This window comes from Lytechinus pictus, chromosome 9, assembly GCF_037042905.1.
Source record: "Lytechinus pictus isolate F3 Inbred chromosome 9, Lp3.0, whole genome shotgun sequence".
NCBI lineage: Eukaryota > Metazoa > Echinodermata > Echinoidea > Temnopleuroida > Toxopneustidae > Lytechinus > Lytechinus pictus.
In genome coordinates this window covers 7937266-7953859 of record NC_087253.1, presented here as the reverse complement: position 1 = coordinate 7953859, position 16594 = coordinate 7937266, and the positions used below count along the sequence as shown (strand labels likewise).

Genomic DNA, 16594 nt, shown 5'->3' with positions numbered 1-16594 from the left:
AAATGTATCATTATTTCTAATTTTACTGATTAAACTTATTTCCGGCAAAAAGAAGCTGCTGAAAACTGCTTATCTAATAAAAGAGAGCCAATGGAGTAAATTAGAAAGTCAAAAAGGGGCCTAAGCTTTCGATCCTAGCAGAATCTTCGTCGGAGGCAAAATGACAAACATATAAAGTGGAACAACCATAATATAGACCACAAACAAGCTACAGCAACACTAGAAACAAGGAGACAAAAGGGGCATTAGTGAGTAGAGAAGACCAATCAGGTTAGTGAAGGGGATGAAAGAAAAGGAGTAGGCAGACACAAAGGGAAGTTAGTGTAAGTAAGGCCAGTATCTTGTTTATGGTCAGAATAAAGTTCTCAACGACTTATCCCACCATAACACAACGTATCATCATTATCATTCTGTCTATTAGTCTGATCCGATGCAAGGCCAACGAGGACCTGGTCCTGACCTGTTCCCTTCCTAACGCAACTCCTGGTGACGGTTCACCCCCTCCTAGCCTGACCGGTCAGTCGGTGGTCCTGCAGCCGGTCAAGCCCGAGAAGAACGGTCGGGCTAACCAGATCTGGGCTACAGAGAAGGAGACTGGGTTCATATTTGGCATGGCAGCGGAATTCAGAGACAGGGGTGAGAAAATTTTTACCGCTTCCCTTGGACCCCCGGTTTGAAATTCGGTCAGCTCTGAGATATTTCTGTGAAATCTTAGATTTTGATTGGGTCGGAAGTACTGGGTCCCGTCTTACAAAGAGTAACGATTGATCCAATCAACTTAACTGTATGGAAATCCATCCATACCCTAATTTTTTCTACAGGAAATTTGCACAATCTCCTGAATTTATGAATATACATGTACATCATCTCTAGAGAATATTTTGAACAACTTTGCCTCTTAGATGTTGACCTTGCTGGCCATCCATAGTTGTGATTGATTGGATCTTCGCAACTCTTTTTAAGACGGGGCCCATCAATCTTAACTTTATAGAAATCCATCAGTGTCTTAAATTGCCCAAAGGAAATTTGCACAATGTCCTTTGTAAACAAAGAGAAGCAGTGAATTTTCAAGAAAACAATGGATGCATGAATATACATCATAGTTAGAAAATATTTTGAACAAACATAAATAATACATATTGATGTTGCTGGCCGTTCATAGTTGCGATTGGTCAGATCAATCCCAACTCTTTGTAAGATGGGGCCGTGGTCTCTGACTATATACATGTAGTGTCTGTTCCAGGATGGCAGCATTTCAGTGCCGAGTCTGACAAGCTCTTATAGATAAATGCCAGTTGTGGTAACGATCTCAAAATGACTTTTTACAGAATCCAATATAATGACCACCCAAGTGTCTGTTTGTATGAATAAAAAATATGTGCCAAAGGATTCTGGAAGAAATTGTGTAATTGCTGAGAAATAAGCAAAATAAGCGCGGATATGGGTGCTTCCGTCGGGTCTTTATTCCAGCAATAATAATACACTGTCCCACGTGTGCGTATCTGTGTTGGCGATCTTCAGTGTCATCGTTTTTCAGCTTAGATTTTATGAATTCACAAAGTTCAGTTTATGTAACTGTACCAGATCTAGATCTACAATGATATAGTAATACTTAACCTTGGTTTTACATACTTTCTCATGAAATCAGTGTTTTACTGCAACTACTTTCATTTAGCTTTAAGAAAATACATGTACCAGGATCCTCCGCAACAAATTTATCTTGCTTATAGCCATCTATTTTAGATATCAGCAAGAAGAAACTTGCTGATCATTCTAACCAGATTTGTCACAGAGCTGAGTCTGGTTAATGAACAAGCCTAGTGCATGTATGTGATTTATCTTTTGTGTGTATTGTAATCAGTAACTAAACTCAAATTGGCTTAATTTTATCCAATTTTTTCCCTCCCATCTATCTTTTCACCCATACAGAAATCACAGCAGCCAATAGAGCCAATGTCTGCACATTTGCAATCGCCGACTCGGAAGCAATAGAACAGCCAGTAAGTGAAAACATTGAACATAAATCCGATATCTCATTGGGGGATTTCAAGTTCTGTGTTGGTGTTAGAAGTATAATTTAGAGTGTTGTCTTTAGCTTCAATACCTCATGAGGGTTTCCAAAATAACTCATAGTAATGGTCGCTCAACATCTAGCTACATTCATCCCAGGACCATCTTGCTTTACTGCTGCGAAAATTAACCTAGGGCCAGGGGCCCATCTTACAAAGAGTTGCAATTGATCCGATCAATCGCAACTATGGAAAGCCAGCAAAGTCAACATGTAAAAATGCATGTTTGTTCAAAACAAATTCTAGATATGAATGTATATCCATAAATTCATTGATTTCTTGACAATTTGATGTGTTCTCCTTACTTTACGAAGGACATTTTTGTAAATTTCCTGTAGAAAAAATTATGACACTGATGGATTTCCATAGAGTTACGATTGACTGGATCAATCGTTGGATCAATCGTAACTCTTTGTAAGACGGGGCCCTGGAGATCAATACTAAACACTTTGTTTAGATGGAGAAATATGATTTTGCTTTTTGAGACCTGACATGGTAGTTCTTTGATAATCGAACAGCCTCAAAAGTAAGAGTGGACATCATGAAAGACATTGGAGAACTGGGTGTAGTTATCTATTTTTCAAGGCTAGAACTAAGCAGGGATGCCAGTTTTCAGGCAAAAGCCTGAATTCAGGCTCTGGCAATTTATTTTCAGGCCATAGTTTTAGCATTTTTGTGTACAAAATATTGTGTTCTAGGTGATTTTCAGGCCCTCTGATCAATTCCAACTGGCATCCCTAACTAAGGTTACAGAACATGTTTCCGAGTACTTTGGATCAGTGATATAAAAATGGAAAGTTGTTTCGATTATGAAGTTTGAAGAGCCTTTTTGAATAGCGTAAATTAGTGCCGTTTGAAAAGCCTTTTTGAATAGCGCAAATTAGTGCTGTTTGAAAAGCATGTGAGCCAGAAGGATGTTTCTGCACGAGACATAAACGCATAGGTGAAATGAAATGCATTTCCAAACCAAGTATGCACTCGTGTTTGTAAAGCCTGTGGGTTCTTGAGTTTGTAATGACATGATAGATAATGTGAAGCATTAGTTTACAGTTCCTTTTGATTTTACTTGCATGGTGCTACAGGATGAGTAGAGTTGTAAGTATAAGTTGTACTTACACCTGACATTATTAATTCTTCAGTGAAATGAACCTAAGCTTGTACTGGTATTCATCATGTTTTTGCACTATTTTCCTCCAAGGGCTATACAATGAAGGGCAATAACAAAGAAGAGCCACCCATGACGGTATGCCTGGCCTGCTCGAGAACGCTGAGGGCGCAATATAAGCTTGACAAACTGAGCCAGCCGACATCGTTTAGCTGCTCGGTTGGCGTCGCTCAAAAGGAAGGGCAGAAGATCAAGGGGTGTCTGCAATTCTTAGGAGGCAAGGTAAACACACAGCGATGAAAGAAATACAAATTAGTGATGATGGTGATGATGGTGGTGATGATGATGATGACATGATGATGATGACGATGATAATGATGATGACGACGACGACGATGACGACGATAGTGATGGTGGTGGCGATGATCATGTTAATGGTTGTGGTGATCATGATAATGGTTGTGGTGGTAATGAAAGTAGTGATGATGAAGGTGGTGGTGGTGATGATGGTGATGATGATGATGATAATGGTAATGACAATGATAGTGACATTGATGATGATGGTGATGATGATGATGAGAGTATTGATGATAATAGTAATGATGGTCATGATGATCATTATAATGGTGGTGGTGGGTATGTTGATGATCATATTGAAGATGATGATGATGGTATTGGTGATGGAGGTGATCATGGATTGGAAGATGATGATGATGATTATAGTGGTGGTGATGATGACGGTGTTCATGATGATGATGATTATGGTGATGATGTTGAAAGTGGTAGTGATGAAAATAATAATGATTATGATGTTGAAGATGGTGGTGGTGGTGATGATAATGATGGTGATGGCGGTGATGATGATGATGATGATGACGATGACGATGATGATGATGATGATGATAATGATGGTGACAGTGATGATGATGGTGTAATGATGATGAGATTATGATGATGTTTATGATTATGGTGGTGGTGGTTATGTTGATGATGATGATGTTGATGAGAGTATTGATAATGGTGGTAATGCTGATAATAGTGATATTAGTAATGATGGTCATGATGATCATTATAATGGTGGTGATGATAATTATGATAATCATATTGAAGATGACGATGATGGTAAAGGTATGGAAGATGATGTTGATTACGATTATAATGGTGGTGATTATGGTGATGATGTTGAAAGTGGCAGTGATGATGATAATCATGATTATAATGTTGAAGATGGTGGTGGTGGCGATGATAACAAGGACAACAATTTTGGTGATTGTGAAGGTGGTGGGGATGGTGATAAAAAGAGGAAAAAAAGTACACTATACAAATCAATCTTTTCCCTTCAGGTTGACCTGTCAGCGTTTGAAGCGACTAACACCGTGGCACACTACGAAGGCGAACTCAAGCGACTGAGGCAGATGACCAGCGCTAGAGTGATTGCAAGAGAGATATCAGCCTACAAACCGGTTCAGACCGTCCGTATCGTCGCCTACAAGAACGGTGAAGGCCGCAACCAGTCCGGTGTCATCGTCTGTGGGTCGACTCTCAGAGGGGTATGTCACATTTGTCACTATGAACTTGCACACATGTTCGCATATTATGGGTGCTGCTTTGGAATGTGTGCTTGAAGTGGTTAATTGAGCAAATCTTTTATTGATGTTACAAATAAAATGAACTTTTAGGGAGCTATGTACATGATGTAACAAATATTAAAGTTTGGAAATTAATTGATCTTGTTATATGACTCATCTTCATTGATATGCTTAAATTTTTAAATAAGCACCCCCCCCCCTTCCATTCTTCAATTAAAAAAATAGAGAAGAAAGGCTTCCTATACTTTTTTTTCTTATAGAACACTATAACAGCAAGCTATACACAACTTATTGTCGTTGTTTTTTTTTGGGGGGGGTTCTCCAGCTGTTAGATCAGTGTACCTACACCTTCAAGTAATCCACAGTGGTTGTGCGAATCTATGCCCTGGATGGACCAAAAATATTGTATCAATTAAATATTGCCTATCACAATATTGTCATAATTGAGGATTTTATGTCTTTAAGAGTTAAACCTACCTTTTTCGCAGTATTCCAATCTCATTTTACCATTTCTATTTTCAGCTTCTGGACCAGTGTACCTACGCCCTGCAGTTACCCACAGCGGGAAGGCGTATATATACCCAGGATGGCACAGCAATCCTGACGTTATCAGACCTACATACGTGGAAGGTGACATGCTATGGCATGCAGAATCTGGATCTAGGACCAGATATAGGTTAGTCCAATACTTTTCATTTAGACATGATGTTTTATGTATTCTTATGTATCATAATCATTATTACAAACCATTTGACAACTATGTTAAACCCTAAATTAATTAAGCAGACCAATTAGACCAAAAATAATCATCTCCCATAGACTTTTGTACACAAGTTAAAAAATGTGCCATTTTCGGCATGACATTGTCTCATAAAAAGGCATGAGGCGTCACGATGCTATACTCGTATGTCGCGAATTTGGTCTCAAAAGTTGCGTTAGACTTCAAAGAAAAAAGTCATGAAATGTTGCGACGCCAGCTCTTTGTGTTCTGGAAATATCGTACAAATCGTTGAGGGGGCTGGGGCATCATGCCCCTTCCCCCAGTGCTGTTAGGGATAAAGAAAATCTTGACATTTTCTTTTCTTTATACCACAGATTAGACCAAAAATAATCATCTCCCTTTGTACACAATGTATAAGAATTAGCCATTCTCGGCATGACATTGTCTCATAAAAAGGCATGAGGCGTCACGATGCTACACTCGTATGTCGCGAGTTTGGTTATAAAAGTTGCGTGAGACTTCAAAGAAAAAAGTCATGAAATTTTGCGACGCCAGCTCTTTGTGTTCTGGAAATATCATACAAATCGTTGAGGGGGCTGGGGCATCATGCCCCTTCCCCCAGTGCTATTAGGGATAAAGAAAATCTTGACATTTTCTTTTCTTTGTACCACAGATACCAAGGATGAGGTGAAGATGAAGCGGGCCATCACAGAGAATTTACGCACAGAACTCTTCAACCGACAACCAGTTGAGGTTTGGGTGTCACAAGGAGAGCCCTTCAAACCACCAGAACGTAAGTAAGAGAGGGATAGAGAGAAAGAGAGAGAGAGAAAGAGATTATTAAATGCGGACTATTATTATTATTATTATTGTCAAGACCACCATCAACACCATTGTCAATACCACCATCAAGAGATTATTCATTATTATTATTGATAGTGGTGTTGACAATAGTGTTGATGGTGGTATTGATGATGTTTGGGGAGGGGAATTCCCCTTGAATTTTTCATGTTAGATAATTACAGTATCATCATTAAATCGCTGTTACTACATGTACATTAGCTGAATTTTACATGAGGGTTTCATGTTCGCTGATTTCGCAAGACGAAAAGCAGTAAAATTTGCATGACATCATACTACCATTGTTTGAAAACCGAATCGACTAATCGAAATTTGATAAATAGCAATCCTGATGAATCTGAGTCAAAAATATCTGTAATCAGGGACAATTTGTAAGGAGACAGTATTTTGTGCTTCTTGTAATCCCCATTAGTGTATTTGAACATTGTATTAAATTGATATGTATATGTTTTTTTCATGTAGAAATGCATTGAATTGAAATTCAAATCGAATTGAATTGGGTCTTAAGATTGAAGCATATACATTGTTGGTGGAAAGTTGATGCATGAATGATAGGGTGGATATTTTTAGGACGGGTTGTTTTGTCCTTTATCAAACTATATATTTTTGATAACTTTGTATTTATTTTGTGGGTATTTCCCTCTCATGTATTTATTTTTTTTCTCATTTGATTATCTGTATTTATACTTTGTTATTTTGTTATTTGTTGTGTTATCTATTTTTTGAGGGGCCCACATTGTACAAGCATTGCTTTTTAGTGGGTCCCTCCATTTCCATCTTAATTTAATTTCTATTGAAAAATAGTATACATATTTAAAACCTACAATGTGTGTTTTTTCACAACATATGTATCATTAATTTTTTTGCAACGGATACAAATATTTATGTTTACATATGGTATACAATTTTTTGTTTGTTTGATGGAAGTGAAATAAATAAATTTGAATTTGAATTTTATAAGCGAATTTGTATTTGTTTTTTGTCTCCTATACAGAGGTGGACTATGCACGTGCCCTCAAGGCAGAACTAAGAGAGGAAAGGGCAAAGGTCATGTTGGAGCTGGAGAAAGAGAAGCATGTTCTGAGACAGATGCAAGGTAACCTTTCTTGAAGTTAAATAAGATAAGAACAAGATGGTGAGGGATATGATGATGATGATGGTGATAATGGGGATTATTACAATGATAGCAATAATAATAATGGGGAAGATAATTGTGGTTGTGATGTTTATAAGGATGATGATGATCATGATGATGAGGATGATGGTGATGATGATGATGATGTTGATGTTGATGATGATGATGATGTTGATAGCAAAGAATAATGGGGAAGATAGATGATGATGATGATGATAATGATGGTGGTGATGGTGATGATAATGATTAAGGTTGTGGTGATGATGAGGATAATGCTGCTGCTGCTGCCAATGATGATGACAGCAAGTTGATAACGATCTTGATCATGACGATTAATGCAACGGCCATGATGAGAAAGATAGATGATGATAATGATGGTGGTGGTGGTTGATGATGATGATGGTGGTGTTGATGACGATGATGATCATGATGATCATGATGATCATGATGATGTAGATGTTGATGGTGGTGATGGTGATGATAATGATTAAGGTTGTGGTGATGATGAGGATAATGCTGCTGCTGCCAATGATGATGACAGCAAGTTGATAATGATCTTGATCATGATGATTAACACAACGGCCATGATGAGAAAGATAGATGATGATGATGATGATGATGGTGATGATGGTGATGATGATGATGATGATGATGATGATGATGATGATGATGGTGGTGTTGATGATGATGATGATGCTGATGGTGATGATGATGATGATGATGATGGTGGAGGTGGTTGATGATGATGATGATGATGATGGTGGTGTTGATGATGATGATGGTGGTGGTGGTTGATGATGATGACGATGATGGTGGTGATGATGATAACAGTACTGTCACTGATAAACTAAGACAATTTATCCGTTAGATTGTACTTTTTTGTCCTATTAATAGGAAGAAGAACGGCAGGACAGAGCATCCCTGAGTACGTACCAACCCTCAGCCCTGATGAACCTGTCTTGGTTGAAGGAGGGTGGACCAAGCCGAGCGTGACAGAGGTCAAGAAAAGTATCCAGGTCAATCAACTGGAGGTATGATAGATTCGTAACAGTCAGATTTTTTATTTTTATTTTTTTTTCAGTAGCGGGCCTTATTCATCACAATGTCCCCGTGAAACACTTTCTCCATCAAATCGATGGTCATTTGATGGTATTACCATAAATAATTATGATAATGAACTTTTTTTATAATTCCATTTTTATTATAACAAATTAAAGTCAATTACAACATTTACAAATGAAGGGGAGCAAACCCAATAGCACTGTGTGTGGTCTCTCACTGACTGTCTGTCATAAAAAGCTAGTCTTAAAATATACCCTTAGAGACAACTACTGATGTTGCAGATAAAATATTAGCCTATAATTCTAATCGTACAGAGAAACTAAAAGGTATTTGAGAGGAAAAGTACTTGTTTAGCTACTTGTTTACATAATTCATTGTGGTATGAATGCGTTGAACAGTGATTTTGGGTGCTATCATTCAAGTGGGCTTATTTTACAAGAATACACTCCTTGGAATGTTGCATTATGGGTAAGATTTTTTTCTTTCTGTTGTAATATCAGCCTATGAGTTGTTTTGCATGGTAGAAAGAATGGTGATATTAGTAGAATCTATAGGTGGTTTCAGACCGCCTCGAAGTTCGCCAGTTCCAGGTATTCTCTGATCGGGAAATTTACCCCGATCAGAAAATACCAGGTATTTTGGCGGTGTGAAAGCAAACTACGCGTAATATCCCCGAAAGAAAATACCCGATAAATAGTAGGTACTTGGCGAAATTACGAGAACTTTCGCGGGGATTTTTCCAAGGTCGTGGGTATTTTGGCGGTCTGAAAGCAAATTACGGGAACTTTTAGCCCAGCGTGTCGTTGGGTGCGGCGCCGTGCATGGGTTGCTGCTGGGCTAGTGATTTTGAATTTCGCGCCTTGCTGCTTATCAGACCATACTGCGCATGCTCGTAACTCCAGGAACTTATCCCGAAGGGTATGTTTCAGGGCGGTGTGAATGCAGGAATAATTAATGGGTATTTTTCAGCCTAAAAAAGTTCTCGTAATTTAACGGGGATTCTTGTGATCGAGGCGGTTTGAAACCACCTTATGGTCCATATTCTGAAGTCTGGTTTAACTTAGACTCGGGTTTAAAGTTATGGTTTGAGTATGGATAGCCAATTGTTACATAAATCACTAACAGTAAAGATATCATATTTCAGCTCATTTGGCTCTCAAATCATTCATAATTGTCTAGGAAGTATAAGTAGATTATTGTCTGCACCATCGATTAATCGGGAAAGAGCACAGTAAACATAAGAAACATACAACTTAATAAAAAAATTTGACTCTGTTGGCTTCCCATAATTTTAGCACAGAGTTAGACCATGGTCCAAGTTAAACCTGACTTTAGAATACGGGCCTGTTAAGTAATTTCTTTAATGGAAGTTCAATCTGTCTCATCCAGATTATACGAATCATGACAAATCTCAATTTGCACACTAGTCAGGTAAAATGTAAATTGTTCCTTTTTATTTATCTTTCATCTCCTTTTTAGAATCATCTTTCAGAAGTGAAGGCCCATCAGAAATCCAGAGACCCTAACTCGTCCACCAAACCCATTATTGATTCTAGTCGCAAACTATACAGTCAACCAACAAAGGTAAGATTAATGCCATGGTACACAGAGATAGGATGGGTGTATAAAGAGAAAGGGAGAGAGGAAGGGGGAATTAGACTAACCGATACATGAATTCGACCAACTGGTACTTTTATTCGACCAGTTAGTCCATCAGGAGCCTGTTGCATGAAACTTTTACCTTAAAAAAACTCTGGCAAATAAAAAAGACGTTTTATTTGACAAGTCCTAATTTATCCAACAGTTTCCATAGTAACAGTGCTACTTAGCCAATCAAAATCATGGAAAGTTGTCAGATCCGATAACTTTTCAAAGGATAATGTCGATGAAACACTCCCCAGTAAGACCAACTGGTACATGACTTATACAATCTGGGACATGGCTTATACCAACTTGGGCATGAATTAGATCAACTTTCAAAGGAATTAGACCAACTGGTAAATAAATTAAGCCAACTGGTACATAAATTAAATCAACTGGTACATAAATTAAACCAACTGGTACATAAATTAAACCAACTGGAACATAAATTAAACCAACTGGTACATAAATTAAACCAACTGGTACATAAATTAAGCCAACTGATACATAAATTAAACCAACTGGTACATAAATTAAACCAACTGGTACATAAATTAGATCAATTGGTTTAGTTATCTGACCAAATTTTATTTGAAATTGACGACTGGTACATGATTTAGACCGACTGGTACATAAATTAGATCAACTGGTGGGTGCTTTATAAACTGAGCTGTTTGTAAGTTAAGAGCGACTTTAAGAATGACTGGTGATCCTTTCTTGTGGAAGATGGTTTCCACCAGTCGTTCTTAAGTCACTGTTAACTTACGAACAGCTTTATGAAACACCCACAGGGCACATTTATCTCACTGAATTGTATATGAATTAGATCAAATTGCTATTTACCATCTTAATATATTTATAGAAACGTGTGATGGTGTATAAGAATGGTACCAGCGAGGACCAAGCCCAGTATGTATGGGGTTCATCGTTAGAAGAGATCCTCACAGAAGCTACTGTGAAACTGGGTCTACATAAGACGGCCACTCAGCTCTACACCGCCACTGGGGGCGCTGTTGCATCGTTCGATGATGTCACAAGGGACGACGTGCTGTGCGTTTCCTATAAGGAATCTTTTAAAGGCGCTAAAGGTAGTTCTCTTTTGTCTAGACATTGTAACATGAGATATTCTTGTAAAAATGGGACTTTTATTGTTATGTTTGATTTATTTTGACTGAGCATTTGAAATGATTTAACAATAAGCCTTATGCATTGACGTTTGCATTAGATTTCAGGGCCCCGTCTTACAAAGAGTTACGATTGATCTAATTATCGTAACTTTATGGAAATGCATCATAATTTTTTATACAGGAAATTGCAAAATGTCCTTTGTAAACAAAGCAAACACAGCAAATTGTCAAGAAATCAATGAATTTATGGATATACATTCATATCTAGAAGATCTTTTGAACGCACATGCATTTTTCTATGTTGACTTTGCTGGCTTTCCATAGTTGCGATTGATTGGATCAATCAATCAATCAATGGGGCCCTGATCATCCAGGACCTGTGACATAAAAGATATAATTGATTGTAAAATTAACTATCTATGACAAACTGTGTACAAAAATTTTAATTGATTGTTAATATTAATTTTACCTCTTTGTGTTACACATGCCAGGATAAAGGAACCAAGTGGAGGTGAAACCAAACTGGACCTGTTACATACATGTATATAAGATACAATCGATCATAAAATTAATTGTAATCATAGGTGTATGACGAATCGTGTACACAAATCTTACATTCAATCGTAAAGATCAATTGTTTATCTTTGTGTTACATACATATATATAAGATAAAATCAATCATATTAAAATCAATTGTAATTATAACTCTATGACGAACCATGTACAAACAACTCACATTCAATTATAAATATTGATTGTATGTCTTTGTGTTACTCACCCCAGGAAGCAGAAACCAAGTGGAGGTGAAGGCAAACTGGTCCAGAGCGCGTAAGAGGGACGGAGAGTCAGCTACTGATATCATGATCACGGCTAATACACATCCTAACATTGAGGTATGTAGTCTTCATTTATTTAGCACAGCGGTGGTATTCTGATGATTAAACCAAGGTTTAAACCTAGTCTAAACTGCAAATATAAAACATGCTTCTATGGAATGCTGCGCTTCATCACATTTCATTTACATTCGTGGCAATTATAATGTATCAGTTAATTCACCCAAATTCATTATATTCTCTTTTGTTTCCCTATTCCTCCCATTTCAGGACTCAATATTTTGACAAATTTTTGCAGCAGGATGAGAATAATTTTCAATTGGTGAATCACTTATTCATTTCATGTCCTTATTAGATTACATGGATGCGTGTGCCATAAAATGGTTATTTTATGGCACACAAATCCATGTAATCTAATAAAATGTTTCAATAGATTTATTTACTTCTGGGGGATTTACCAAAAGTGAAGATAGGCTTTGATGTTCGGGTAGCCAGAGAGCTTTACATTATCCCCATTTTGTCTTTGAATTAAAAAATCTTTATTTGTATTTTCTTGATCAGGTGGACCCGTTTGGACCTCCAGCCCTGGCCCTTCCTGCTCCTGGTGATAAATAATTTAGAGAAACAGAGAGAGGAGTAGACAACGGAGAATTAAGCTCTGTAGATTCACTATCAGCCAATCAGATTGAAGGATTTCAGTAGCTTTTAACTGTTAATGCAAATTTGTTATTGTAACCAGTTTTATGAAACAGACCCATGGTCATGACAATTTGCCATAATAATCAAGTCTTTTGTGATAGTCATTACTGGGAAAACAAGACCTAATTGTTTTGACTTGAGTGATTTTCTGACTTATTGATTGAAGGTTGACTTATGCAGACCTAACTGTATTATGAATACCATGAGACATCATACATGTACTAAATAGTAATACTACCCCTACGGCAAAACGCAGTATCTTACTCTTTTTTTTCACATGACACATCCAGTTTTCTGAATTTTTGGGGGTAAAGCCACTTTCCAGTAACTGCAAATGCTGTCTTTACACTGATCGTAGGGTTTCCACATGGAAAAACACATTATCTACGTTTTGCACAAGTTGAGATATAATTTAGCATTTGATTTTTTTTCAAAGCCGCTCAAAACTATGTCATTTCTCAAGTATTTCATTATAATCAGATTATAGATGATGTGTGTGCCTATTTCAGACCCCCCAAAAAATGTTGTTTGTGTTGTCATACATGAGAAATGGACAAAAATATAGATTCAAAGTGAATACATTTATCACCATCATAAATGTACTTGATAATGGTGATCTGGGATGTGGCAGTGATCATTGTACTGTGTATATGTAGTAAATGTCATATGATTCAAACCCTCTGGTTGTGCAATGTCGTATAGTAGCGTGCTTATTACAAAAATGTGTAATAAATTCTATCCTAGGCTATATGAATCGTTTCAAGTATGTTTTGTAATTTTTATATGTATAATTGTATTGCAATAGGTCTTCTTGTGGCATTTGGTAAGGGTTTGGTTTTCCAGTCTTATTTTTTGCTGTTTAGAATAATAATAACAATATTCTGCACTCGTATGCCATGTGGAGCGTTGTGGCCCAGTGGATTAGTCTTCGGACTTTGAAACAGAGGGTCGTGGGTTCGAATCCCAGCCATGGCGTAATTTCCTTCGGTAAGAAACTGATCCACAATGTGCTGCACTCGACCCAGGTGAGGTAAATGGGTACCGGTAGGAAGTAATTCCTTAAAAAGCTGTGTGCGCTATGAACGCCTAGCTTAGCCGGGTAATATAGGAGCGCCTTGAGCACCTAACAAGGTGGATATGTGCACAATATAAATACCCTATATTATTATTATTAGTATTATATATCACAATATCATCTAACGTCTCTTAACGCTTCATAAGAACTTTGAATATTATGCATTCATTGATTAGAAAACAAATTGATGAGAATCACCTTGTAGTAGGGATCAACTACTAGTACTTAGCCAAACAAGAATTATTATAATGAAAAATTTGTTTGTACCTTTGACAGAGCTAAAAAAGGTTGAATGTTTTTATTGATAGAAACTTTTGAATGTAATACCAAATCTACTCTGTTGGGTGCAAGAAGTCATTTAGAAATTTTATTTAAGGGTGATGGTAATGAAAACTTCTATTACTAAGCCATGAGTAGGGGAATTCTGTTAATGAATATTTAAGTAGGTGTATATATTTGATACCACATTGAATGAAAATATGTTTTATTATGATGCATATTATTGTCACCATTTAAGTTTCACCTTATTCCATTTTCATCAACCGTTCATTCATTTTCATTGATTTTCAGTTTAAAGCTACATGTAAATGAACGTAGTTGCCGTAAAACACTGATTTCGTGAGAAAGTCTGTAAAACCAAGGTAAAGTATTGATATATCATTGTGGATCTAGATCAGGTACAGTTACATACACTGAACTTTGTGAAATCATAATATCTAGCTAAAAAACGATCACACTGAAGATCGCCAACACAGATAGGCACACGTGGGACAGTGTATTATTATTGCTGGAATAAAGACCCGACAGAAGTGACCGAATCTGCGCTTATTTTGCTTATTTCTCAGCAATTACACAATTTCTTCCAGAATCCTTTGGCACATATTTTTTATTCATACAAACAGACACTTTGGTGATCATTATATTAAATTCTGTAAAAAGTCATTTTGAGATCGTTCCCACAACTGGAATTTATCTTTAATTTTAGCATGAAAATTTAATCTTAGTATTACCATTATCACCATCATTTGATTAGTCAGAAAACACATGTAAGTAGAGAGAAAAGGATACATCATCTTCAAGTCAGCCACACGAAATATCCTAAGTTTATTTGCATTGAATTCATATTCATTTTCATCAATCAAATTAGTTATAAGAGTGAGTTTTACTCAAATTGTCACAGTCTAGCAAGTAAGCAATGCTACAACTTAACATTTTCCAGTTATGTATTTTTGTTGGAATGTATTTTTTGTCAGTTGTCTCAGTCTGTTTACACGTGTACATGCTCTTAGAAATGCCATGCGACCTTTTTTATATTGATTTATGTTTTCTCACTCAACTAGTAATATCATAGCTAGTTTTATTTTCTTCCTCATTTTCTATTTTAGTACAATGGTCGTGAAAATTGTATTCAATACATGAAATGTAATGTAAATTTACTGTTGTGTATTCATTCTCCACTCTGTATATCTTGTTTGTAAATGAATCTCAAATTTGATAGTGATATGTATATAGTGGTATAAACCTTGGTTGAAATAATGAATTTTAACACTACAGTGGCAGATTTCAATGTATAGAATTTATTATAAAAGAATTTTTCATTAATTGCAAGCTTGAAACACCTTGATATTGAAAATATATAATTATATCAGTCTGTAAAGAAGTAATAGCATGTGATCTTTTTTCTTCTTTTTTTTTACTATCTGATAGCAGGTCATTTTTCTGATTTATTTCATTACCTCTATATGCATTTAGATGTTTTTGCACTATTTTTCAAATTGACAATTTCTAAATCATCTACTTTGAGATCATATTTGTAAAAAAAAAAGTCCTGTATTTAATTTGATACATCTTTTGTGAATTTGTGGATGCAGACAACCGGCCAACTTACCCTATTTCTCAGAAAAAGAATTGGTGAATGAGCAAGGACAAGTCATGAAATCTAATGTTTTAGGAGGAATAAATGACCAGTATAGAGTGTGATCAGATTGGTATGAAAATGCGTCCTGTTGTATGAATTGATAAAATTCTCGATTAAAATCATTTCTGTAGAAATGATCAATAGAATGATTTGATGAATATCACATGGAATACATGCTTGTCTTCTTTGTCTTGCTTCTGTTGTAACGGTGTGTTGTATTCCCTTGAGGGTAGGGAGGGGGAGAAAGGGGAACAAATAGAGAGATCGAGGATATCAGGAAAGGCGAGAAAGGGTCAGGGAAGAGAGAGGAAGGAAGGGAGAAGAAAAAATATTAGGGTTGCCAACTCTCGCTCATTTAGAGTGAGAGTCACTCGTTTTCGTCCATTCTCTCTCTAAAATTGTGTTCCATTTCCGTCCATTTCTACTGATCTTACTCATTTTGACACTTAAGTTATATACTTTGCCTACGGGAGTCTAGCTCACTCTCAACTAATTTTCAAATTTTATGGCACCGCTGAAATATAGTGGGAGAGTAAAATAGAGAGAGATAACAAATAGATGGGAAGGAATAAAAAGAGAGGATACGATCTAGAATTAGAGTCATAGTTAATATTTTTTAATGAAATATGTTGTGCATTCACAAGTGTGCCCCCCCCCCCCACCCTGTAAGAATCAACAGCAATTATTTTAATGGGGATATAAATGTCATTCATTCGTACACAAGTGCGGACCTTTTTTTAATTTTTGCCTGTCAAATTT

The 16594-nt window shown here is 36.6% G+C and overlaps 1 protein-coding gene across 1 annotated transcript in view; it reads left to right on the top strand.

The window, feature by feature from the left end:
• LOC129268362 (doublecortin domain-containing protein 1-like) overlaps nucleotides 1–16005 on the top strand; it is a 50633-nt gene extending 34628 nt beyond the window's left edge. Inside the window, exons 28-39 of the mRNA XM_064104601.1 lie at nucleotides 422–636; nucleotides 1930–2000; nucleotides 3268–3456; nucleotides 4518–4724; nucleotides 5286–5439; nucleotides 6158–6277; nucleotides 7340–7441; nucleotides 8375–8511; nucleotides 10022–10126; nucleotides 11046–11271; nucleotides 12094–12203; nucleotides 12705–16005. Coding sequence (XP_063960671.1) covers nucleotides 422–636; nucleotides 1930–2000; nucleotides 3268–3456; nucleotides 4518–4724; nucleotides 5286–5439; nucleotides 6158–6277; nucleotides 7340–7441; nucleotides 8375–8511; nucleotides 10022–10126; nucleotides 11046–11271; nucleotides 12094–12203; nucleotides 12705–12758 — 1690 coding nt within the window. The 3' untranslated portion in view covers nucleotides 12759–16005. The remainder of the gene's footprint in view (nucleotides 1–421; nucleotides 637–1929; nucleotides 2001–3267; nucleotides 3457–4517; nucleotides 4725–5285; nucleotides 5440–6157; nucleotides 6278–7339; nucleotides 7442–8374; nucleotides 8512–10021; nucleotides 10127–11045; nucleotides 11272–12093; nucleotides 12204–12704) is intronic.
• The last annotated feature ends 589 nt before the right edge of the window (nucleotides 16006–16594 follow it).